This window comes from Bidens hawaiensis, unplaced genomic scaffold (genome assembly GCF_021521415.1).
Source record: "Bidens hawaiensis isolate Kalapana, Puna unplaced genomic scaffold, B.hawaiensis_p1.1 tig00008505_1, whole genome shotgun sequence".
Classification (NCBI taxonomy): Eukaryota; Viridiplantae; Streptophyta; class Magnoliopsida; order Asterales; family Asteraceae; genus Bidens; species Bidens hawaiensis.
The window spans coordinates 825,002-849,734 of NW_027491606.1; the positions used below are offsets into that span (position 1 = coordinate 825,002).

The following is a 24,733-nucleotide window of genomic DNA, read 5'->3' on the forward strand; positions in this document are numbered from 1 at the left end:
TAGATAGTGTTCCTTTTATGGAAAGTATGGTGTTCCTTTTATGGAAAGTATAGTGTTCCTTTTATGGAAGGTATAGTGTTCCTTTTATGGAAAGTATAGTGTTCCTTTTATGGAAGGTACAGTGTTCCTTTTATGGAAAGTATAGTGTTCCTTTTATGAAAATATAGTGTTCCTTCTATGGAAAGTATACAGAGTGATCTTCCTATGGAAATTATATATAGTATGAAAATGGTAAAGGTTCTTTTAATAGATATTACGTGATGATCTTCCCATGGATATTTATACGAGGTTAAGATAGTAATATGTGTTTTCGGATACGGGAAGAAATATATGGGAATAAATTGTATGTATGGTAGCAAGTATGTAGGTAGAACAGAAGGGCAACTAGTGAAGTATGGATATGTATCTACAGATATGTATGTATGTGTATGTATTGTATGGCGTTCGATTAACTAGAACTCACTCAGCGTAGCTGACTTTTAGTATGCACGCAGGTGAGCTGGTTATAGAGTTAGCATGAGGATGACACACGGCATGGATTGAACGGCTGGCATCTGAAGAATGAAGTAAAGATGTTTTAAATATAAAGTTTTGTGTTATGGTATCAAAGAAAAGATTTAATGTTTTGTAACAAATGATTGATGTTTTATATTCCGCGAAAGGTTTTAATAAACTCTGATTTGAAGAACTGTGTTTATGAGTAAATCCGACGCTAAAGTAGGGTCACCGGGTTCGGGGCCTTACATATAGCTGTTAAACTGTGATCTTATTATTAATATTATTATAATTAGTAGTAGTTTTTATATAACTGTTAAACTTTGATTTCCTTTATTTTGCTTCATTCACATGTACTTAGAGCCGAGGGTCTCTCTGGAAGCCACCTCTCTATTCCTTTGGATAGAGGTACGGTGTTCCTACATCCCACCCTCCCCAGACCCTACTTATAGCTTTGCTGTCGGTGGGATTTTACTGGGCATGATTGATTGATTGATAGTTCGCTCATGAAAGACAGGATTCTTTGCAATATAAATTGCAGCTTGTCTGTCACATTTGAGGGTGACAGGAGTAATGTTAGGATCACATACCTCAAAGAGAAGTCTTGTCAACCATGCAAATTCGGTAGTTACACGTCGTAGAGATCTGTATTCGGCTTCAGCAGAACTTAAAGAAACAGTAGGTTGTTTCTTAGATTTCCAAGAATTAGAGAACCCCCAAGAGAAATATAAAAACCACTGACCGATCGACGAGTATTAGGACAGGCTGCCCAATCTGAATCATAGAATGCTTGTAAGTTAAAAGAAGGATTGTTGTTGAAAAATAATCGTTGAGATAAAGTTCCTTTGACATATGAAAGAGTGTGAAGAGCAGCATTCCAATGAGGCATCCTCGAATCTTGTATGAATTGACTTAAAAGTTGAACAGCAGAAGCAATATCAGGTCTTGTGTGAGTAAGGTAATTAAGTTTACCAACAAGTTTCCTGTATCGTAAAGGTTCATCAAGAGCGAGTCCCTTATGAGCTTTAAACTGCAAATGATGAGGCGGCGAGGAATTGTTGATAGAAATGTTGGAAGTATCAAATTCTGAAAGCATGTCTTTAGCAAACTTGCGTTGACACATGATAACACCCTTAGTAGTATAAAGAACCTCCATTCCTAAAATAATAATTGAGTCACCCCAAATCTTTAATATTGAAAGAAGAATCCAAAAAATTCTTGAGATTATTGGTCTCTTCCAAATTGTTTCCAGTAACTAAAATGTCGTCAACATAGACATCGACATAAACCACTGATGATCCCATGGATTTGGAAAATAAAGAATGATAATTCTGAGAACTCATATACCCTCGTGATTTCAAAGCTGAGGACAACTTTCCATACCATTGATTCAAACCATATAAGAATTTTTGAAGTTTAAGCACCTGATGATTAGGGAGATGCATATCAGGTGGTGGTAGCATATAGGTATCCTCTTCGAGATCTCAATGGAGAAAAGCATTATTAACATCAAGTTAGAAAAGATGCCAACTTCGATTTGTAGCAGCAGCAATAAGACTTCGAATGGTGGTCATTTTGATAACAGGAGAAAAAGTTTCAGTATAATCAATCCCTTCTTGTTGAGTATCACCTCTCACCACCAATCTTTCTTTACAATGCTCAACCGTCCCATTGGCTTTGTGTTTAACTTTTTAAACACCCATTTTCTTTTAATAGCTTTCTTACCAGGAGGAAGATCAACAACATTCCAAGTATTAGTGTTTTCAAGGGCTTGAAACTCAACTTTCATGGCATCTTGCCATTCATGAATGTTGGCGACTTCCTTATACAAAGTAGGCTCATGTAAATCAGAAATAGCTTTGGTGAGAGACTGACTGGAAAGAAGAAGATGAGAAGAAGAGCAAGAAGTAAAAGAAGAACAAAAATTAGTGACAGTGTGGAAACAATGAGAAAAGGAATTAGAGTGATTACAAACATAGTCATTCAAGTAAGAAGGCGGAAAAAAAGTTCTGGAAGACCTTCAAACAGGTGGATCATTAGGAAGAGAATAAGAAGAAGAAGGATAGGAATAGCAAAGGATGCATTAGGAGGAACATAATCAATAGTCGGAGTAGAAGCGAAAGATGGATAAGGATCATCGAAAAATTGATTGATGATGCCAATGGATGGAAAAACGAAGCTTTCTTTAGATTTAGTTATCGAAGGAAATAAAGCTTCAAAGAAAACGACATCTCTTGATATGATAACCTTGTTGTGTCAAGATCATATAATCTATAAGTTTTTTTACCAAGAGGATATCCCAGGAAAACACAACGTACATCCCTTGGTTTGAATTTGTCTCTTCCATAGTCAAAGTGGAAGCGTAAGCAAGACAACCAAAAGATTTCATGTGATCGTAAGAAGGAACTTTTCTTGTTAAAACCTCATACGGGGTTTTATTGTTAAGAATTTCAGTGGGAAACCGATTGATTAAAGGTTAGTTAAAACACAATCACCCAAAAACTGAACAGGAAGTTTAGATTGGAACATGAGAGCTCTCGAGGTTTCAAGTAAATGTTTATGCTTTCTTTCAACAATACCGTTTTGTTAAGGGATAGCCACACAAGTAGTCTGATGAATAATGTCTTTACTCAATAAGTAAACACGTTGGATTAATCCAGTCCCCAGTTCAAAAAAATTAAGTAAATAACAAAGTATCAAAACTTACAAAAATAGCAATGAAAACAATTATTTGTCTTTATTACTCAATAAATGATGATTATAATAATATATTTTAAAACTTTCTTCAACTTAGGAGTTAATGTTTAAAGTTAATGTTCAAATTAATATGTGGAAATTATATAAATGGAAAATTGATGAGTTGGTTGAATGCCATATGAAGATCTTGTATTGCTTTAATAGTATAGTAAGATTATTATAAGGTATCATATTATCAAAAGAACCCAACATACAAAGACAAATAGAAAAAATTAACAATCTAAAGCATAATTATAAGTTATGCCACATATTTTTAACTTATACCATGAAACAAAAAACACATATTAGGTAAAACTTCATCATCTACTGAAGTCATATGTTGTAAATTTTGAAGCGTAAACATGTAGATGATGTAACATAAGTTGTGTGTTATAAACTATTTTTATTGAAATTATAAAACATTTAAGTACACAACATAAAAAATGCTAAAAATATGAATATAACAACGAGATATGATTATAACTTGCATTAAACCGCGCGTTTAATAAAGCAACAATATAATCCAAACCTTGTGACCTTAACCACCTTCAATCCAAACATCTAGCCCAAACGTTCATAAATAATTTCCCAAAATAAAAAAAATAAAATAACAAAGTCTTCAAATTTAAAAAATAACAATGAAAACAATTAATTGTCTTTATTACTTAATAAATAATGATTATAACAATATATTTCGAAATTTTCTTCATCTTAGACTAGAAGTAGTGGGAAGAAATAAGGCAATAAAATGATGAGTCGGATCCTAACTTCTAGCCAAGCACCACTACACAATTTTAGTTGAAGCATCTGTCATTAAGCCCATAGCGGCGCTAAGAGTATGTGATTGATATTCTATGACCACTGAGAGATTATTTTAAGGATATTTCAATGGGTAATTTACAAATGTATAAATTGTCTTTAAACCTCATGTATTTTTAATTATTCTCTCATAATTCACTCTCTAATTATTATTATTATTATTATTATATATATATATATATATATATATATATATATATAAAAATGGATCAACTGCCGACGAATCTTCTTAGAAGGTCAATAAGGCAATGATAATCGAAGTTGTTTGAGTAAGGGTAAAACTTATTTAGTCGAGCACAACCAAAAATCACGATCGGAATTGCTTAGATAACGACTACCACTAGAACGGGAACGTGTGGAGGCTCAAATATAGCTAGTTGGTGAAAGATTAATTTATTGAAAGACCTATGAAAGAATAGTTTACCGAAATAGAGACACTCATGTTAATCTTCGGCCTATGAAGGTGTCGTTTTTTTAATTCCTAATGCTTGTAAGTTTTATTTTATTATAATATTCTAGTATTTTATTATGTGGTTTTATTATTTGAATTAAGTTTATTGAATAATAAGATATTGCGTAAATAAAAAATGATCGAGTAATAAATACAATTAGTTAAAACCACTACAGTTGATTTAAAATAGGATTTAGTAAATTCACTTTTGCTTACATGGCGTAGACGTGGCATTTTTATTAAACAATAAGTTAAATCCACTACACATGGTTTTAGGAGTTAATGTTTAAAATTAATGTTCAAATTAACATGTGAAAGTTATATAAATAGAAAATTGACGAGTTGAAAGCCTATGTGGACATGCTAGTTGAATGCCATGTAAAAACTTTGTATTGTTTTAATAGTATAGTAAGATAATATTAGAAAAAAAATTTAAAAATAAATGCACCTGAAAAAATGAAGTGATGTAAGGGTGGTAGGGGTGCTTCTTTCACTTTTTTTAAACTAACATAAGACCCGATCAATTATGTACTGTTATCTAAATTACATTAAACTCCACTGGATTGTTCTATAAGGTTAGATGGCGCCACTCCTTTCAATCACCCTAAAATAATTTTTAACTTAAATTAAATTATACATCTAGTTAAAAATAAATTGTACGTTTAGTAGTTAATTGTAAAATTTTCTTTCTCTTTAATTAAAGAAAAAAGGTTGTTATATATTAAACATAAAAGGGAAAATTTCCAAAACAGTCCTTTCTAGAGAGAGAGAAAGCCCAAAATAGCCCCATTTTTCCTTATAAATTTTTAGAATTTGGACTCTCCAAACGTATTGGGAAAAGATAATAATATAGAGGGAGCATGCCAAATAACTAAGGAAAGTTAGGAATGAAACCAGATTTGGGAAAATAATGAAATGAAAGTCCAAATAATTTTGAAATATTGGAGTAAAAGTTCAAAATTCCAAATAATTTTGAAATATTAGTAGAAATTTGAACTTTTACTCAACATTTCAAAATTATTTGGATTTTCCCTTCATTATTTTCCTAAAGTTGGTATTCTCCCAAACTTTCCTTAGTTATTTGGCATGCTTCCTCTATATTATTATCTTTTAACAATACGTATGGAAAGTCTAAATTTTAAAAAATTTTAAGGAAAAATGGTTATTTTGGGTTTTCTTTCTCTAAAAAGAACTACTTTAAGAATTTTTTTTTAAAAAAATTGAATTTAATAAATATGTATTACGGGACCCACACATAAAAAAAAATCAACACACATAATTCTTTTTTCTCACACGCCTCAACAAACAAAAGAAAAAAAAAGGAAAAAGAAAACTCACTTTCTTCAAGTGTTCTTCGTTAATGGAAAAGGAAAGATATATTGAACGCCAACGTTTGTCAACAACCGCACTCTTCCAAAAACCAGTGGGGTTCTACAACCAGTATTTGATAGCCGAGAAAGGAGAATGAGGGGTGGGGGTAGTATTTTCCATAAACCTGGGGTACCCGGATTTTTTATCCGAGCGCACCCCCACCACCTTAATAAAGAGTGACGATAAAAATAAAATTATTCATAGTTATTTTTGAACATAGCAATACTACTATCATTAGATATGACATTTAATGATGAGTGTGAAAAGAATTGTTGATGTTAATGTATGGGGTGGACCTACCTATGGTTTGTTATCCTTTAGTCAAAACTTTTGTTTTTCCATCCCCTTCCTAAAAAGCAGAGGAAACTCATGTTTTTCATACACTTCCTCTCCTTTTAATTCACACCAAATCCATCCGTATGTAGTCACTGGGCTACTGTCAGAGCTCTTGTTAATAACTGATTCTGATTAATGGAAAATTCTACACATGGGAATTTTGAATGCAGTCCCTTACCTAAAAAGGACTGTATCTTCTATGTTCAATATGGTACATGTAGTTATGGTCGGAACTGCAAGTACAATCACTCCCCTCGAGAAGATTCACAGGTATAAAATTCTCGTAAAAAGAAAAAAAAAAACCCTGTAATTGAATAAACCCAATAAATTATGGGGTTTGTTGTCCTGATCTTTTTAATTTTCATTTAATCGGTTCTTTATGTAAAGTTGATAACTGATGTGTATGCTTTTTCTTATGCAAAGGTTGTCCAAAAAGAATCGACTGAAAATATGTGTACAAATTACACTCGGAAAAACATATGCAAGGTATAACTGATCTATTGTAACATATCCGTGGCAATGTGATTTTGATGATTAATTTTTGAATTTGTTGGTAACGATTTTAAGGTTATTAATCATTATATTGACTCCTACTAAATCCAATTAAGTTGATATAGCTAATTTTTAAAAACACAATTACTGCAAATGGTATTTTGGTAATCAGATTACGGTAACAAGTCACTATTTATTTTATGTTAAAAAAAATCAACGATTTGTTTTATTTATAGTCCATGTCACTATTTCTTTTTTTGTTAACTAAAAGTTTTCTTTTGTGGTTAATTGTATTTTTAATAAAATTGCAATTGGTATTCGGTTGGCTTTAATATTGAAGAAAGTTTCACAGTGATAAGAACAATGAACGAAATGGTTAAGACAACAATAAGATGTATCGAAATAACTCGGTGAGTTATAACTACAAACATGAGTTTCTTAAATACATACACATAAAATTAAATAATCGATTAACTGTCTTATGACTGACAAACAACTGTAATTTTTAATGACTAATTAGATCTGTTAACTACAATATGTTCCTAATGTTTACATACATAACTAAACAAAATCAACGATTTTTTTTTACAAATATTCCTTTTTTCTTACCAGCATTTATATTAAACTTGCCCACAACTAATCCCCAAAAGTTTTCTTTTGTGGTTAATTGTACTTTTAATAAAATTACAATTGGTTTGTTTTGGTACTCAATACGCTTTAAGATTGAAGATTGTGATAGAACAATTTGACAGTAATAAATAACAATGAACGAAATGGTTACAACGATAATAAGACGTATCTAAATAATATGGCGATTGGCGAGTTATAATTACAAACATGAATTTCTTAAACACATACACATACATTTAAATAACCGTTTAATAGTCATATAACTACCCTAACGGTTAGCAACTAATTAGATCTCTTAATTGTAATATGTTCCTAATATTGATTACATACATAGTTACAATAATAAACGAATGTTAAGTTTACTCATTTTAACACAAACCTCTAAGCAGAACAGTTGATGATTCTGGTAGTGAAGTACTTGTAGCCACTTCAATAACCTCATTATCTTTATGGAAATTGAAAAGTCTCATTTCTCAAACTTTGTTGCTCCAATCTGTTGATATGTAGCATATAAGTAGTTGCGTATATGTTTAGTTAGCGTGTATGTTAGTTAACGCATATGTTTAGTTAGCCGTATATGTTTAGATAGCGTATATGACATATACGCTTGCCGATGCTAGCGGATATGTTTAGTAGATTAGCGCATATGCTTGTCTATAAATACTAGCCTGTACACACTTTACATTGTGAATGAAAACCATGAGTTGAATGATTTCACAATCGTATCTCCTCCAACATCCAATGCAAAGTTTGTTTCAACAACGGAGTGGTTATGGATTTCATCTAGACTTTTCTTCCCTTTTGGTCCGGGTATACTTGGCTCTGCATCATCTTCCTCTTCCTCTTCGTTCTTATCAATTTGGTAACGAGAGTAGTTCCATACCAACACATCCGTATACTGGATGTATACAATTCTAAGTAGAGTTCCTTTTTCGAACTCCAATCCCAACCTCGAAAATAATATAAGAACCAAGACACCGTATTCTCAAATTTGCATCATAAGAGATCCTTATACTTGTATGAAAACTCAGAATCATCAAGTAAATTTAATAAGGCTATGCAATCTTAAATGCTCTTCCAATCAAATTATTTTTGTTCAATATTATTTGATGCTACAGTCATCTACCAATAACTGAAACAATACAAACGCAATAAGTAACACAAGTGGACCGGAGATATCGACGTCTTCGTGGAGATCTGCTTTATTTCCTCACCATTTTCTTTATATCTTTACGATTCTTATTACACGGATCTTTAAACGTAAGCAAATTATGTCATGAATTGTCTTCAGTTTTAACAACATGCCCTTGTAAAATTAACTAATCATAACTCAGGACGTTTTTATTCAAATTAGGAGTGTAGAATACGCTTGGTATTCTAGAAAGTCCATTTTAGTTTTAACATCAACCATGCCCAAACCTCTTATAAACAAGAAATCATTCTCCCATGTCCTTGGCTCCATGCCAAAATAATTCTTGATTCATTTAAAGACATAAATATTACCATAGTAGTGATGTATAAACTTAGTGCGTACTCACATGCCAAATTTTGGACCATAATCCAATTGTTGTCCCTATAACAAGCAGTTCTTCTGTATAATCATCTGGCTTCTGTTCACTCGTGCCTGCATCAATTGCCTAGCTTATTTATCGTGTGGCTTCATCATTTACAGGAACTAATCAAGTGTTAGGATAGGATTTTTCTTTCGTCGCGTAGATATGCGAACGGTGGCTCTGATATCACTTTGTCGGTAGCAGTGGAATATATTCAACGAATGCACCCGGTTTTAACAATCTTTGGATAATCAAACGAACATAAAACATATTCAACAACACAATTGCTCAAAGATTTCCAAAGTAAAGCAACATAAAGTAAGGATATTTGTTTGAAAGTTTTAATGGATAATCATAGTGAATAACACCGGATACATTAAACGTATAAATACATAATATTTTTGGCAGTTAGTTTGGTGGTTGACGCGAATAGCCGTTAAACTGTTAACCACCAAAACTAACTTTATCAATTGCTATACTAATGCCATAAGTGTTAGACAATAAATATTAATAAAGATTAATTTAGTTTATCAAATCTACGAATCCTGGGTACCCACATTTGTCATCTCTCTAAATATTAGAGACGTGGCTTCACCTCATTCTTTCATCCTGCAATCTGCTATAAAATGCCCTTATTCCCTGCAATGGCAGTTTTGAGTCCCCATTCTATTCCTTTTCATGTTGTAGTTGTGTGTCCGATGTTGTTGTAGGATCGTCTCCTAGCTAGATTTGTGCTCGGATACCAATATGTTGATATTGGGTATGCTTTAAGATTGAAGAATGTGATAGAACAATTGGATAGTGATAAAGAATGATGAACGGAATGCTCAAAACGATAATAGGATGTTTCAAAATGGGGAGTGATAATTACAGACATTAGTTTCTTAAATTCATGCAGATACAACTAAATAATCGTTAAATGACTAATTAGATCTGTTAATTATAATATGTTCCTAATATCGATTACATGCATAATTACAATAATAACACGAGTAAAAGCGAATGCTAAGTTTATTCATTTTAACAGTCTGCATTATTAATATTAGTTAATCTAAATTACTAATACAAATTATAGTTATGTTCCTTAATTAGTAAGAGTATAAATCATTAATCGTCCATTTTGTATGGAGGAAGTGTGGTCTAGATTTTATTTATTTATTATCTTATTATATTAATTTTTGTATTAAGACATTCACATGCTATATTACTAATGAACTGCAAGCAGTATATAGACTAAATGTACATGTGCAGAATGAATTGTGACCTCGTACTCAACGAATGAAGGTACGCATCAGTAAACTTGGTATTTGATTCCGATATCCACCTTTTAATTACACCATAATCAGGAATAGTTAAAATAATTATTTCAGCATCACGTATTCTAGTTATGTATTGTAGGTTCCCAGCCGGATCTACACGGAATATCTCGTTCTACATAGGTGCGGAATCCCTACGTAAGACGATACGAGCGTAGAAGACGAAACACGTTAAACACAATCAAACACACGTTACAATAAACAAAGAACACGTTGTATTGCAACTGATAACACGTGATATCTCGATCACCGATTACACAAAACTGAACCACACCCACAAACAAGCCGTAACCTCAACCTATATAACATTCGACAACTTCGCCTAACATGTTTAGGCGAAGTTGTCACTAACTTCGCTTGTTCCACAAGTTCGCTTAATTCTAAATACAAAACATAATAAATCGATTACAGACACTAGATACTGAACTACTGACATCATGTACCAACAGACTCCCCCTTGGCAGTAGCTTTATATCTCTATCTTCAAACACGTGTCTCGTAATCCCAAAAATCTTGTATCTTCCATCTTCAAGCATGAACGCCTTCTCGTACACAAACTGAAACTACTCTTTAATATTTCTTTGCTTCTTCTTTCCAAGCAGGAATGTAAAATATCTTTTTCTCGTTCAGCACCTGCAGATCAGCTTGAGACAAATTCACTAAATGCATAGGATCATATACTCTCATCAGCTCTTGTTCATCTTCATCTTCCATTACTGCTTCAGCTGTTTCACAATCAACGTACCACCATTTCAGATCTTTGAGCACACCTTGGACATTTGTTTCATCGGCACTTCTTTTAGACACCGGATCGGCTTATACTTCATTATCATCCAAGGCTTGCCATCTGCTCTCATTCCTCTGTCTTTGTCTTCAACGAGCTTTCCTTTCTGTGGTTTCAACAGCTCGAACTTTTTCTCCTTTATGCTTTCCTTCCAGACTATCTTTCCAATGATCCTAGCCATGTTATCATCACTCCTGTTTATCAACCCCAACCTGGCTAAGTCATTCACTTCACACTCAGGCAACGTATTCAACGATCTCAACAACCTCTTGAAATACTGAACCCCATCATACCGTTTAATCACAAAAAGTCTCAACTGCTCATCATATAACCAGCATATAATCCCCCTTTTCGATTCAGCATAACCCCTGATGTTGTAACTTTTCTTGAACATAGTAGGGACCGCCGGTTTCTTAGTCTTTACGAACCACTGAGCGTATCCTTCTTTCCATCTTGGCTGCTCCTCCCATTTTGTCTCATCAAATCCCGTATCTTGACCCAAATCTGACTTTTCAACCGTTGGAATTTCATGTTCAACGTTGTCCTCCACAATCTCTCATTCTTCAACTTCACTATCAATCACGATCTCAGCCCCTATCTTCTCTATCTCCTCCATCGGTAACACATCCTCATCACCTATAACATCATCTAACACCTCCTCAGCATCCACAACCACCACATCATCACCCCCTGAACCGCCAGCTGCACTCGTTGACTCCCCCTGAGATGTGGAAGTCCCAAGAGCTTGTTCAGTTCTTGGCAACTCTCCACCTGCACCTTTCGATGCATTGGGATGATCGTCTCGATCGTTGCTCTTTTTTGTCCTCAGCTCGTCACCCTTACAGCTCGTCACCCTTACAGCTCGTCTCCCCCCCTGAGATGCCAAGAACTGTTTCAAAGCATCAATTATTTTACCATGCTCGATCAGGAGGGACGACTGAATCTGATTCTCCGCAACGAGGCGCTGAATAGCATGAGTCTGGATAAGATTTACCCTTGATTGTTCTGCCACGACCCTTTCCAGCGCTGCTATTCTTTCCGAGTCGGATAAGGTTGCATCGAAATCAAACCTCAGATGTGATATGTCTTGAGCGTACGGAGGAGGGATTCCCAATGTAACCGACACCTCAGAAAAAGGTGGAAACGTAACCGCAGGTGGTATCGTAACCGACAACCCTGCAGTAGCAACAACTGTCGACTCAACAAACCTTGCTACGACCTCCGTTGGAGTAAGAGTTGTAGGTGGCAAGGACACAATCTCCGGAGCTGAGAGCTGGAATGTAGTGGGTGGGATGCCGAAGGAAGATGAGGTAGTCACCACGGGAACATCTGTGGCGATTGGCCCTGTAACTGGCAATGGTGTAAAGACTATAGTCATACCAGACAGTGCGGGTGGAGTGAAACGAACCACCCTTGAGCTCTCACCAGCTCCCGAACCTGCACCTGCCCTTTCTCTTCTCGATCTACGGATCAACTGATGTAAATCTTCCTCAAAGTCCGAATCACTGTCATCGTTGTCTCTCTTCCTCTTCCCATGAATCCTTTCTTGTGTAACTAAAATCCGTCTAGCTTCAGCCACATCATCATCTGAGGAATCAGAATCAGCCTCCGTCGTAGCTGCCATAGCAACATCCACACTAGTAACCCGTGCAACCGAGACTTGCACCTCTTCCTCAGGATCAACACGTTCCATATCGAAGAAACCTTGACCGCCAAAAGCAGCTTCAAGGTTTACATTTTCCTCCGGTGCCACAATAGGAGCAGCAGGTAAAGCTTGTTGTACCTCAGGTGGTGGTTGAGGTGCTCCAGCCTGTTGTGGTGCCGGATCCCGAAACTCGTCCCCACGAGCTGGAACATACTCTGGGTTGATCAAGTACCCAAATAATGGAGTATGTCGAGGACGGAGCTCAGGCTTGCTTCTTGCACTTGATGACCTACACTGAGCGAAGATTCTCTTGCTTACACTCTCCATATATCTAATCGGGCGGCGCTGAGGTAACGTGGGAGCAACATGATTCAAGATCATTTGAAGGAATCTTGGATACATCAGAAATCTCTCACGCGCCACCGCTCGTCTTTGACGGTCTATCTCGTAGAACACCATCTGACTAAAGCTATAACGCTTATTGTAAGTCAGTGCTGTCAATGCCGACTGCATGGTCGCACCCATTCCATCCGTACCAGCCTTTCTCCCTGACATACACACGATCATCACGTGCATAAGAAATCGCCATTGGTCTAACAAGAATCCCTTTCGTCTTTGAGTATCCCCCAATGGACCAGAATATCCCATTCTCAGAAAAGCACCATCTCTGAATGTAGCCACGAAGTCTGTAGGATAGTCTCTCGTTTCATCCCCAAACTGCAAAGCCACCCTGATCTGCTCAGACGAGAACTGTACTATCTGATTGTTAACCATTGCACGCATAACCGGGGGCTCGACTCGACAATCATACTCCACTGTCTGCCAGAAATCTTCTATGTTTGGCAAAGATATAGGCAGTGTTGTGGTAATAGCGTGGAAGATACGCGAGCGGATAAGAAACGTGATGATCTCGCGGAAATCATCAACACCGCTCGCATCCGGGTCCAAAGTTATGTACATGTTATGCCCCGGGAAAAACTGCCGATTGTTATCTCCTCCTTCGTCACCACCTGCTCCAGCTACAGCTGCCATTTCTGCAACAAAAAACAGTCTAAGTTAGAGAATCGTCGAGTCAAATCACAAGTTCGCCTGTTACCATGAGCGAAGTTATGATTTATTCTGTATAGGCGAAGTTAGGGGTGGGGTGAAGTTGGGAACAACTTCGCCTAAACTTTAACTTCGCCTGATAACAGTTAATAAAAAAAAATTAAAAGGGCCAGGCGAAGTTATAGATAACTTCGCCTAACCACAACTTCGCCTCATATACTGTTAAATAATTAAATATCAGGCGAAGTTAAACCTTAGGCGAAGTTAAGGATAACTTCGCCTAAACTGTAACTTCGCCTGAATATGAAGCGGCAACAGTTTAGACATTCAAACGAAGTGATTTTGGTCAATTTGGAGATTGCGGACTTAACCAAACATGTTTTGACGGAGATCAACACGATCAAGTTGAATACGACTACGTTAAAACAAGTTTGAAAAGCGGGTGTTGGATGTTTGAAAGAACGGGGTCACGAATCGGGTCGAAACGACCTTTGATTTACGCCATTGTCAGTGATTATACGATATGATGACACTACACACCTTTAAATCGGATTAGAAACTGAGAAAAACAACAAGATGTGATCGAGATATAACTTCGCTTAGGGTTAACTGAGAATAAGTTCGCCGGGTTTTGAAAAATAATACTGAGCTTTGACCAAAAATTTCTTTATATAGGGTCAAGGTTATACAGGCGAAGTTAGGATTAACTTCGCCTGTCCCATAACTTCGCCTGTTTAAACAACTTCGCCTCTTTCCTCAACTTCGCTCAATATGAAACTTTACCAAACAGACCCTTATAAATTGAACATTATGCCATTAACTTTCAAAACTTCCTTTAAAGAGTTAACTAATCCGATCAAGAACCAAGTAACCAGGTATAAAATCATACAACTACATAAGTAGAATAAATTTTAAAAATAAAGTACACCGGATCAAATTTCAGTCTAGTCGGGGACCAACATGTTTTAGAAAAGATCCGAACAGGAATCATACTAATTAAGTGACTGTCACATAGATCCATGTTCAGCTGTATTATGACATAAAGAAACAGGTTGTAAGCAGGTAAATAACTTAAAATGGTTTTCATCGCTTCTGTGATACGGGTTAGGTTCAATTAAGCTCAAAATTTAAATGGGCAACACCTCAGAGATTATGATGTCTCCTATCTATTGTCAAAGCGTATTTGGCTTTCCCCAAGTCACCCCGAGTTGACCTCGACCCGTAGTGTCTGATTAAATAGTAAGTACACGTCGATCTATAGAGTCTTCTTCCCATTCTCTTTCTTGCATCTTGATTGAGAAGTATTAACATTATTAGCTCTAGAATGTCTCAATAACACATATATATTTTTTTTAATAAATATTTACACAGTTTCAGAGTAGTAAACAACTGCAAGTCCCGAATCTGGATCACTGCAGTTTCTTGACACGCTATCTTCACGGGAATCAGAACACTCACGGGCTCGTGTATGACTGGGTAATCGCTTTTCTGCCTATCATTCGGAAAGATATATATGGAGACATGCACAACTCTTAAGGAGTTTCCACGTAAAATCGAGGAGATTTAGTTAGTATCACTTCTACTTTTACGCACCATAAAAAGCTACCATGACATACAATGACTGTTCTAAAGTCTTTTAGGCCTAATAACTTCACTAGTTAAGCACACAGAATCAGTTTGTCCATCACTTCCAAGGTTGGATCAATTTTATTTTAAACATTGTATAGCTACTTCTTACGAAGCAGTAGACTTGAAAAATTATTTCATCTCCCTTAAAAAATTTTAACTTCTATCGCCCCGATCAAGTCGAAGTCTTCAGGTAAACGACTATCCTGAAGATCCAATGGATCAGCTGGACCGACCACATACGAGTATGTGTCCTTCTAACTAAGTATGAACGACTAATTTTCAGCGAAAGAATAAAAACACATCATAAACCGCCCCGGTCACTTTCAGTCATTTGGTTAATGGCTATCCTCATACTCTACAGGTAAAAATGAGGACCAAACATATCCGAAGATATGTCCTTCAAATTGAAGCAACCGACATAATTCTAAGCGATAGTGACGTTTTTTTTTTTTAACAAAATAAAAATGAAGAACACGGTTACTCGGGATTGATCATCCCATTTAGCTCAACAAGGTTATGAAAACGAGTTTTGTCAAACGCTTTAGTAAACAAATCAGCGAAATTATCTAACGAATCAACCTTTTCGAGCACAATCAATTTCTTCTCAGCACAATCCCGTATAAAATGATGACGGATGTCAATGTGTTTAGTTTTGCTATGCTTTACGGGATTGTTAGTTACTGAGATAGCAGCAGTGTTATCTATGCAAATAGGAGTATAAGTGAAATTCAGACCGTAATCGCGCAATTGCTGTTGTATCCAAAGAACCTGGGAGCAGCAGTTCGATGCTGCCATGTATTCTGCTTCACAGGTAGAAATGGCGACTGAGGTCTGCTTCTTGCACTGCCAGGACACTAATCTGCCTCCAAGAAACTGACATCCACCTGTTGTTGACTTCCGATTCTGATTGCATCCTCCATAATCAGAATCCGTGTAGCGACTAACTCCAAGTCTCCTCCTTTCGTGTACCACAACCCTAGCTTAGGCTTGCCTTTGAGATATCGCAATATCCTCTTCACATCCTTCATGTGAGATTCCTTTGGGTTTGCCTGAAAGCGAGCACAAAGACAAACTGCAAACATAATATCAGGTCTAGATGCAGTTAAGTACATTAAAGAACCTATGATTGCCCGATATTGGGTGGGGTCCACGTCTGCATCACTGTCTGAATCAGCACCCAGTTTATGGTTGACGCAAACTGGAGTATCAAATGGAGTGCTGTCCTCCATCTTGAAGCGTTTGAGAACGTCTTGGACATATTTAGTCTGATGAATGAACATCCCATCTTTCTTCTGATCAACCTGCAGTCCTAAAAAGAAAGTTAGTTCACCCATAGCACTCATTTCAAACCTCTTTTTCATGACGGCTTCAAATTCCTGACACATGGCGACTTTTGATGCAGCAAAGATGATGTCGTCCACGTAGACTTGAACCAGAAGAAAGTCGCTTCCTTTTCTCTTAACGAACAGTGTGCTATCGATCTTTCCCCTTTCAAATTCATTCTCAAGCAAGTAATCGGATAGAGTTGCGTACCAGGCACGAGGGGCCTGATGTAGCCCATATAGCGCTTTACTTAGCTTGTACACGTGATCAGGAAAGTCTGGGTCAGGAAAACCCGGAGGTTGCTCAACGTACACAACCTCATCGACTTTACCGTTAAGAAACACACTTTTCACGTCTAACTGGAACACCTTCATCTCCTTGTGTGCAGCAAATGCCAAAAACAATCGAATCGCTTCCAATCTCGCCACACGAGCAAACACTTCATTGTAGTCGATCCCTTCTTGCTGATTAAAACCTTTTACAACCAGCCTTGCCTTGTTCCTGATAATTATCCCTTTTTCATCTCTCTTGCATTTGAAAACCCATTTTGTGCCAATCGCATGCACATTTTTCGGTTTTGCAACCAAAATCCATACCTCCATCTTCTTGAACTGGGCTAACTCTTCTTGCATGGCTTCGACCCACGAGCTGTCCTTGAGAGCCATTTGATAGTTCTTTGGTTCAATCTGGCTGATGAAGCAGGTGTACAAGCATTCGTTAATGATGCCTGTATCTTTAATGCTTGTGTAAACACAAGTGTGCTCATTCAAGCTTCGTCTTGTTTGCACACCGTCGGACAGATCACCTATCACGTTCTCCAAAGGGTGATTTTTGTGAACACTCGTAGTCGGAACCGAACTGACTTGCAGATTGTATTCCAGGTTCGAAGATAGCTCATCAATGGGTGATTGTTGTTGAGAGTGAAAAGGATTGAAGAATTCCTCTTCTGTAGAGGTAGCAGGGGTATCGACAGCATTTGACGAGGAATGTTGACTTTCATGGTACTGCGGTCGTTGCACAAAATTTTCTTCCTCATCATAAAGCATCTTCGTAGCTATTCTCTCATCAACTTCTGCACAATCCAAGTAAGGCAAATTAAAAGATTTAAAAAGCCTATCATGGTCGAAAGCCCCAGCGGGTCCCGTGCTTGGTTTTGGTGATTTGTAACTTGTGATGTCAGTGTTACACACCACCTCAACCTTGCTGGTCGATAGATTAAAGACTCGTCTGTTGGGTGTTCCAACAACATATCCGACTAAAATACCTTCGTCGGCTATCTCACCAAATTTTGAGTTCGTCTTTAATATCGAACACGGGGACCCTAATGGTTCGAGACCACTCAAGTTAGGCTTTCTACCATGCATAAGTTCATAACATGTTTTATTCAATCTTTTAACAGTTAAAACTCTATTAAGGATATAACAGGCTGTTGCAACAGCTTCAGCCCAGAACACCACAGGAAGTTTAGAATCAGCCAGCATGGTTCTGGCTCCTTCAATTAGCGTTCTGTTCTTCCTCTCAGCCACCCCATTTTGTTGCGGAGTATACGGAGCGCTGTACTGGTGGTCTATCCTTTTCTGTAAGCAGAATATATCCATCTGATAGTTTTTGAACTCTGTCCCATTGTCAGTACTGATGTATTTAACCTTTTTCCCCATAATATTCTCTACCTTGATAATCAAATTCATTACCAACTGAACCGTTTCATCCTTTGTCTTCAGGAAATATACCCAAGAATATCGAGAGAAATCATCAGTTATCACCAAGCAGTATGATGTTCCACCTAGGATTTTTACATTCACGAGACCGAAGAGATCCATGTGAAGTAGGTCTAGGGTACTGACTATTGAATTAACCTTCTTGGTGTGATGAGATTTCTTATGTTGCTTTCCCTTTTTGCACGATAAGCATTGGTCTTCAAAGTTGAAATTTTTCAAGGGAACACCCAGCACCAGCCCATTCTTGACAATGTAGTTCATTTTTCGAAGATGAATATGCCCCATTCTTCGATGCCATAACTCGGACTCCAATTCAGTTGCTTTTGACAGAAGACATGATTCTTCTGTTGCCATCTCAGTCGACCTCATGTCCATAACATATGTATTCTTTTCCCTTGGAGCCTTCATTACTATCCATTCCTCTAGTATCTTGAAACCAGGATACAGTACGATCGCTTCATTTTTGGTAAAGTGCACAGTGTAATCTTTGTCACAGATCTGAGACACACTCAGCAGATTATGCTTCAGCTCTTCAACGAAATTCACCTTTTCTAACTTCATTTTACCATTAGTCACCGTTTCAATTCCAGTAATTTTACCACCACTCTCTCCAGCAAAACTTACTCTACCTCCCTGAACAGGTTTCCATTTGTGTAACAAATTCTTGTTACCCGTCATGTGCCGGGAACAGCCGCTATCCACAACCCATAGATTGTTTGCAGCCCTGTTCAACTGTTCCTGCACGATTAAAGCAAAGGATTAAAATCTGGGGACCCAAGACCTATTGGTCTTGGGTCGATTAAATCTGTAAACAGGCATCCCGTACTTTGGCTGTCCAAAGTTAGTATTAGAATGATTTCTGTAAGTCCTAAAAGGATACCTTCTAGTAGATTGACTATGAGGCCATCCAAACCTTCGTGAATTAAATGAATTATTACTAATGATTTGGTTGTTAACAGGGAAAAACTGAGATCGACTTCTTTGAAAACCTGGATTAGTCCAATATCTGAACTTTGATGAGTTTTCATTTTTACCATTATAGTAATTACTGTTAGTTCTATTCTCAGTTTTCGAAGGCCTCATACCTCTGAATCTCTGATTCAGAGGGCAATCAGCAATCAGGTGTCCTGTTTGATTGCATCTGAAACAGCTCCTGTGTTCAACTTTCGTCTCAACAGTTGTTTTAGATGTTGAGGTTGCATTACTTCCCGTTTGTCTTACATATGGTGGGACATACGGGCTTAGTGGAGAATTCTTTTAAGTTGGTTTATGTTCCTCTCCACGTTTTAGTAACACAACCTCTTCTTTTGTCTCACTAGGCTCGGATGTCTTGTCCGAATTTGATGAGACAGAACTAGGAACAGAAATCTTAACATTCAAAACATGCTTACTCGTTTCGCTTTTACTAACTTCTGGATCTTTAATCGTAACTTTAACAGGAACTGTCTGACCAATTTCAACATCAACAGATTTCTGATTACTAGGATCGTAAGTATAGTTATGATTATAAGGTGGTGGAACTTCAGAATATCCAATTCCTCCCCTTTTAACTGGGGAACGTTGATCACTTACGAGGTGATCAAGTATTGCGGAGGAATTTCTAAATTGCTCAAGCTTTCTGTTTAGTTCCACCACTTTCACCTGGTAATCAGCTATCTGTTTATCCCTTTCAGCAATTAGTTTGGTTTTCTCTTCTAACACTTCATAGCTAAGATCAATTACTTGTATTTTTTCAGCTAGACTTGCTTTAAGACTTCTGATATCTTTCTCACTAGCTTTTATTTTTACCGTGTAATTTTTTTCTCTAGTTTTAGTGTAATAATGATCTTCTTTTAATGTTCTAAATTGAGCATCCAAACTATCAAACTGATCAGTTATCGTTTTCAACTGTTCAGACAGATTTTCACATTTCGTACAAGGGAGTTTAGAACTTACCTCAGAGAGCTGATCTGTCACCTCTACCATATAAGCTTGATCTTCTTTTGTCTCTCTGTTTTTTCCTTCAGTTTCGATGTTAACCAAGTTGGCCTGTTCGAACACTTCCTCAACTTGCAGATTCCAATTGTATTCCCCGTTCTGTCTGGATATCATTGCCCTATTCTCGTTACTTCCCCCATTCGGTTGTGTTGGCCTGTTCTGACTACGTTCTATCCGTTCATTTGTGCATTCTTTAGCAAAGTGTCCATTCTGTTGACAGTTATAACACCGAACCTTTGACTTATCAAAACCTGGTCTTTCACCAACGAATTTTCTACCAGTCTTCTTCATAAACCTTTTAACTCTTCTTACTATCATTGCCATCTGCCACTGCAGATCCATCTCCTCCAGATCATCAGCATCGATCTGATCATAGTCTTCGTCTAAAGTTGCAGGATCAACGATTTTACCTTTAATGTAATTTTCGTAAGAAGCAATGAAAGATGCATAGAGAGCAAACTGCTGTTCAGCAGATTTAACACTCATGGGCATCTGAGAGTATTTGTTGTTCGGAACACTTGAAGAAAAACTACCCTTTGTTGTTTGAGGTTTAGAAGTGTTTGTTCCACCAGCTACGAAACACACATCACCATCCATGTTGAGAGTTACATGACCTTCATGAGTTGAGTTAGCGCTCGAGTCTCCCTTTGAGTAGTAAGCAGATGATTCTGACTTCGAACTTGAACTTGAATTAACTTTCGCACCGTACATTCCCGGATCCTGAACCTGATCAGTTGGTGTCTCTTTTCGAACCATGTTAAGTTTAAAAGTTCGTAGTTTGTTGACTGCTGTTTCCAAGTCAATGTTGGCAAACTCTTTATCTTCTCTCATCAAGACAGTGTACATCTCCCATTTCGGTGGGAGAGCATCAAGGAGTTTTTCCACGATCTCTTCTTCTTTATAGTCAATTGAAAAGTTCCTGAGTTCGGTCATCAAGTGGTAATACCTTGTGATGATATCATCAAGTGACTCATTCTTCAAATGCTTGAACACCGAGAATTGGGTTTTGAGTAGCTTAATATTGGATGCACGTATCCTCACATTACCTTCATATCGGTTTTCAAGCACTTCCCATAGCTCTCTGGCGGTTTTATATTTCCTGAAGGTGTGAAGAATTTCTTGTAGAAGAGCCATTGTTATCGCAGCATGAGCTTTGCTTTCAGCCTCATACATCTTCTTTTCTTCCTCTTCCATCTTATTGTATTTCTTAATTTGTTCACGACCCTCATACAAAGCCGTTGGTGGAATGTATCCATCTTGAATGCACACCCACATCTTAGCATCTTGATATTTAACATACTGCTCAAACCGATCTTTCCAAGCCACGAAATCGGTTCCCTTAAGCATTTTCGGTGCCTTAGTAGCTGAACCTGCTTCCACCTCCATTTTCACCAGTTCCGTAATATTTATAGAAGTCATCTTTGGAAGAAATACAAACGAGCACTCAAAGAAACCAAAAATAAAAATTTTATTCTGAACAGTACTGTAGGCGAAGTTAAACTTAACTTCGCTTAAGTCTTAACTTCGCTTGAATTCTTAACTTCGCTCCTTTTTAAATTCGCCTGATTAGGCGAAGTTGTAGATAACTTCGCTTAAGTTAAGTGAACTTGTGAGGTAGGCGAAGTTGTTAATAACTTCTCTTAACCTTATATCTTCGCCTAAACCCTACAAACAGTAGCGGCAACTTCGCCTGATGAACAATTGTTTTTGCAGGTTTGATTTTGACGTTTTGCGAGGTAAACGAAGGTATAATGGGTTGTTTTTGTTGGTGGGAGGTGAGTAGGACACAAAAACTCGGTATATTAACGTAAACTCGTCCCGCGAATAGTCGAACGGAATGATTTCTACACCTGTGTGATAATCCTGAACCACACAATCACGAGAAAACGCTCTGATACCAATTGTAGGTTCCCAGCCGGATCTACACGGAATATCTCGTTCTACGTAGGTGCGGAATCCCTACGTAAGACGATACGAGCGTAGAAGACGAAACACGTTAAACACAATCAAACACACGTTACAATAAACAAAGAACATGTTGTATTGCAACTGATAACACGTGATATCTCGATCACCGATTACACAAAACTGAACCACACCCACAAACAAGCCGTAACCTTAACATTCGACAACTTCGCCTAACATGTTTAGGCGAAGTTGTCACTAACTTCGCTTGTCCCACAAGTTCGCCTATATCAGGCGAACTTGTGAGACAAGTTCGCTTAATTCTAAATACAAAACATAATAAATCGATTACAGACACTAGATACTGAACTACTGACATCATGTACCAACATGTATACATGACCATGGCCTTTTTTTTATATAGAATGTATTTATCTGTCTTTGGAATGTTTGATTAACTATGTCAAATTAAAGGAGATCTTGCTTCAATAGTGTTGATCTTGAGTAATCTATCATGTTGGAATCCCTTTTTTATTTCACTTCTCATTGTGTTGGTTACACACATGTCCTTTATTAATTATCTTTTGAATTTACACATATATTATAAGTAGACGCTCTAGATATTTTTAACACCCTATTTTGAAGTTGTATGTTTATGATAAAGGTAGCATCCCTGTGACTGTCTCAAATTATTCTTACTGCAGTTTTTCCGTGCCGGATTTTGCAAGTATGGAACCTATTGCAACTTCATTCACTCAATACCAAAACCCCCGACCCAGTACAACTCAGATGGGCTTCCGATGCGATTGGTAGTTTATTTCTTATTTGTGTTTTTGGCTATTTTACACATCCCATTAACAATTAATAGATTTAGAGACATCTTTAACCATAGTTGGACCAAAAACTCTAGGTTTTTAATTGTAAAAGGCAATACATTTGATTATATTATCTTCTATATGCAGGATAAGCCAACATGCTTGTTCTATATGAGAAATCATAGGTGTGACTATGGAGTTGGCTGTAAGTTCCACCACCCAGAGCTATACTTTCCTCCTCAAGAGTATGGTTCTCATGATTCTGGTCAAGTGCTAGAGTATCATGAAGGATGCTTGGCTCCAGTCATGGAGCACACTATCCGATAAGTGCTGCGAGCTCGTCAAAACAGCTATCAGATGAAGGAAATAATGGGAATCAGTAATATATGCTTGCTGTGAAAACTTCTTGAGTTTATGATTGGAGTTTGGATATGCTAATGTATCTTCAAATAGCGTTTGGATGTTTGTTGATTGAGAAGTTTCTACTTTTACCTACATACTTTTTTTGTTTAACATATAGTTTCCTTCCAAGTAAATGTAAAACTTCTTACAATTGTGTTTGTTGTCCTTACAAGAATTTTTTTTATAAGAAAGAAGTAACTCTAATTAGAAGGTTGCGTAATCGCTAAAATTTGAACAAGAAATTAGATGTGTAAACATTATAATTATGGAGTGTGTAAAGGCAACTCCGCATAGCATTGAGAAAAAGATGACTCTTCACAATATTGAGCAAAGAACCTCTCTGTATCTAAATCTGAGTGTTGTGGCTCACCAATGATGTTTAGCGTAAGCCACGTCGTTCGCGCCCACCACATCGTGGGCCACGAGCGAGCTCACGTGAGCCGGGTAATGGGAGAAAGAGAACGTTGGACCTAGGGTGTTATGCTTTTGACAGCTGAACTTGGGTTTTTAAATTTTATTTTTTTATTTTATTTAATTTTTTGTTTGTTTTTGCCTAATAGACACCATTTACTTAACCAAATTACCACCATTTCAAATTCTCTCTACACTACTTCAAAAAATTACCATATTATTCATCCACACCTCACTTTCTTAATCAATATCAATCAATGGAGTTAGTGTTATTGACATGATATGCTTTTCGGTCAAGAAGACGACGCCAGGTTTGGTAACGAGATTGTGCCAATATAAGAACAACTAAAGACAATCAAGGATATTGTTTATCCACCTAAGCTTAAGCATCAAAGTCTACCTAGCAGCCATTAGATATGATTAAGGTATGTATTAAGAAACTAGTCAGTAAGTGTTCCCCACTACATGACATACCCTTGTTATCAAACAACATCCCAAATTCCATCTCCATAGGTGAATATGCACGAATTCATCTGTAGGGCTTACATATGACGTGTCCCTTATGGTTCATTTCCTAATGGTAATAGGGCGCGAACAAGGGGACCCCATATGACTAACAACATGGATGATCAGGTCAGTAGTTTATTTGTACTTTGAAGTATGAAATGATCAAGTTTAATTACTTATGTTTGACAGAAAAACTACGGGTTTGCTCTTTGAGCTCATTTAATATTCATAAATCCACTTAGGAGATATGTATACCCAGGATTTAAGGTTATAAAGCCATACGCTAATGAAGTGTTAACACTAAAACTAGAAGTATGAATTATATGTTTATATCACAAGCTACTTAGGCATACCGTAATGTTAAACCTACC

At 36.9% G+C, this 24,733-nt stretch overlaps 2 protein-coding genes across 2 annotated transcripts; one reads left to right on the plus strand and one right to left on the minus strand.

The window, feature by feature from the left end:
* Window positions 1-1,162: 1,162 nt before the first annotated feature.
* On the minus strand, window positions 1,163-1,651 carry LOC143529158 (putative mitochondrial protein AtMg00240). The gene has a single exon (XM_077025004.1). It carries the CDS (start codon window positions 1,649-1,651, stop codon window positions 1,163-1,165), a length of 489 nt encoding a protein of 162 aa, XP_076881119.1.
* Window positions 1,652-6,229: 4,578 nt separating this feature from the next.
* Window positions 6,230-23,417, plus strand: LOC143529142 (zinc finger CCCH domain-containing protein 8-like). Its single transcript, XM_077024993.1, has 4 exons — window positions 6,230-6,478; window positions 6,632-6,694; window positions 22,932-23,036; window positions 23,190-23,417. Exons 1-4 carry the CDS (start codon window positions 6,344-6,346, stop codon window positions 23,367-23,369), a joined length of 483 nt encoding a protein of 160 aa, XP_076881108.1. The 5' UTR covers window positions 6,230-6,343; the 3' UTR covers window positions 23,370-23,417.
* Window positions 23,418-24,733: the final 1,316 nt, after the last annotated feature.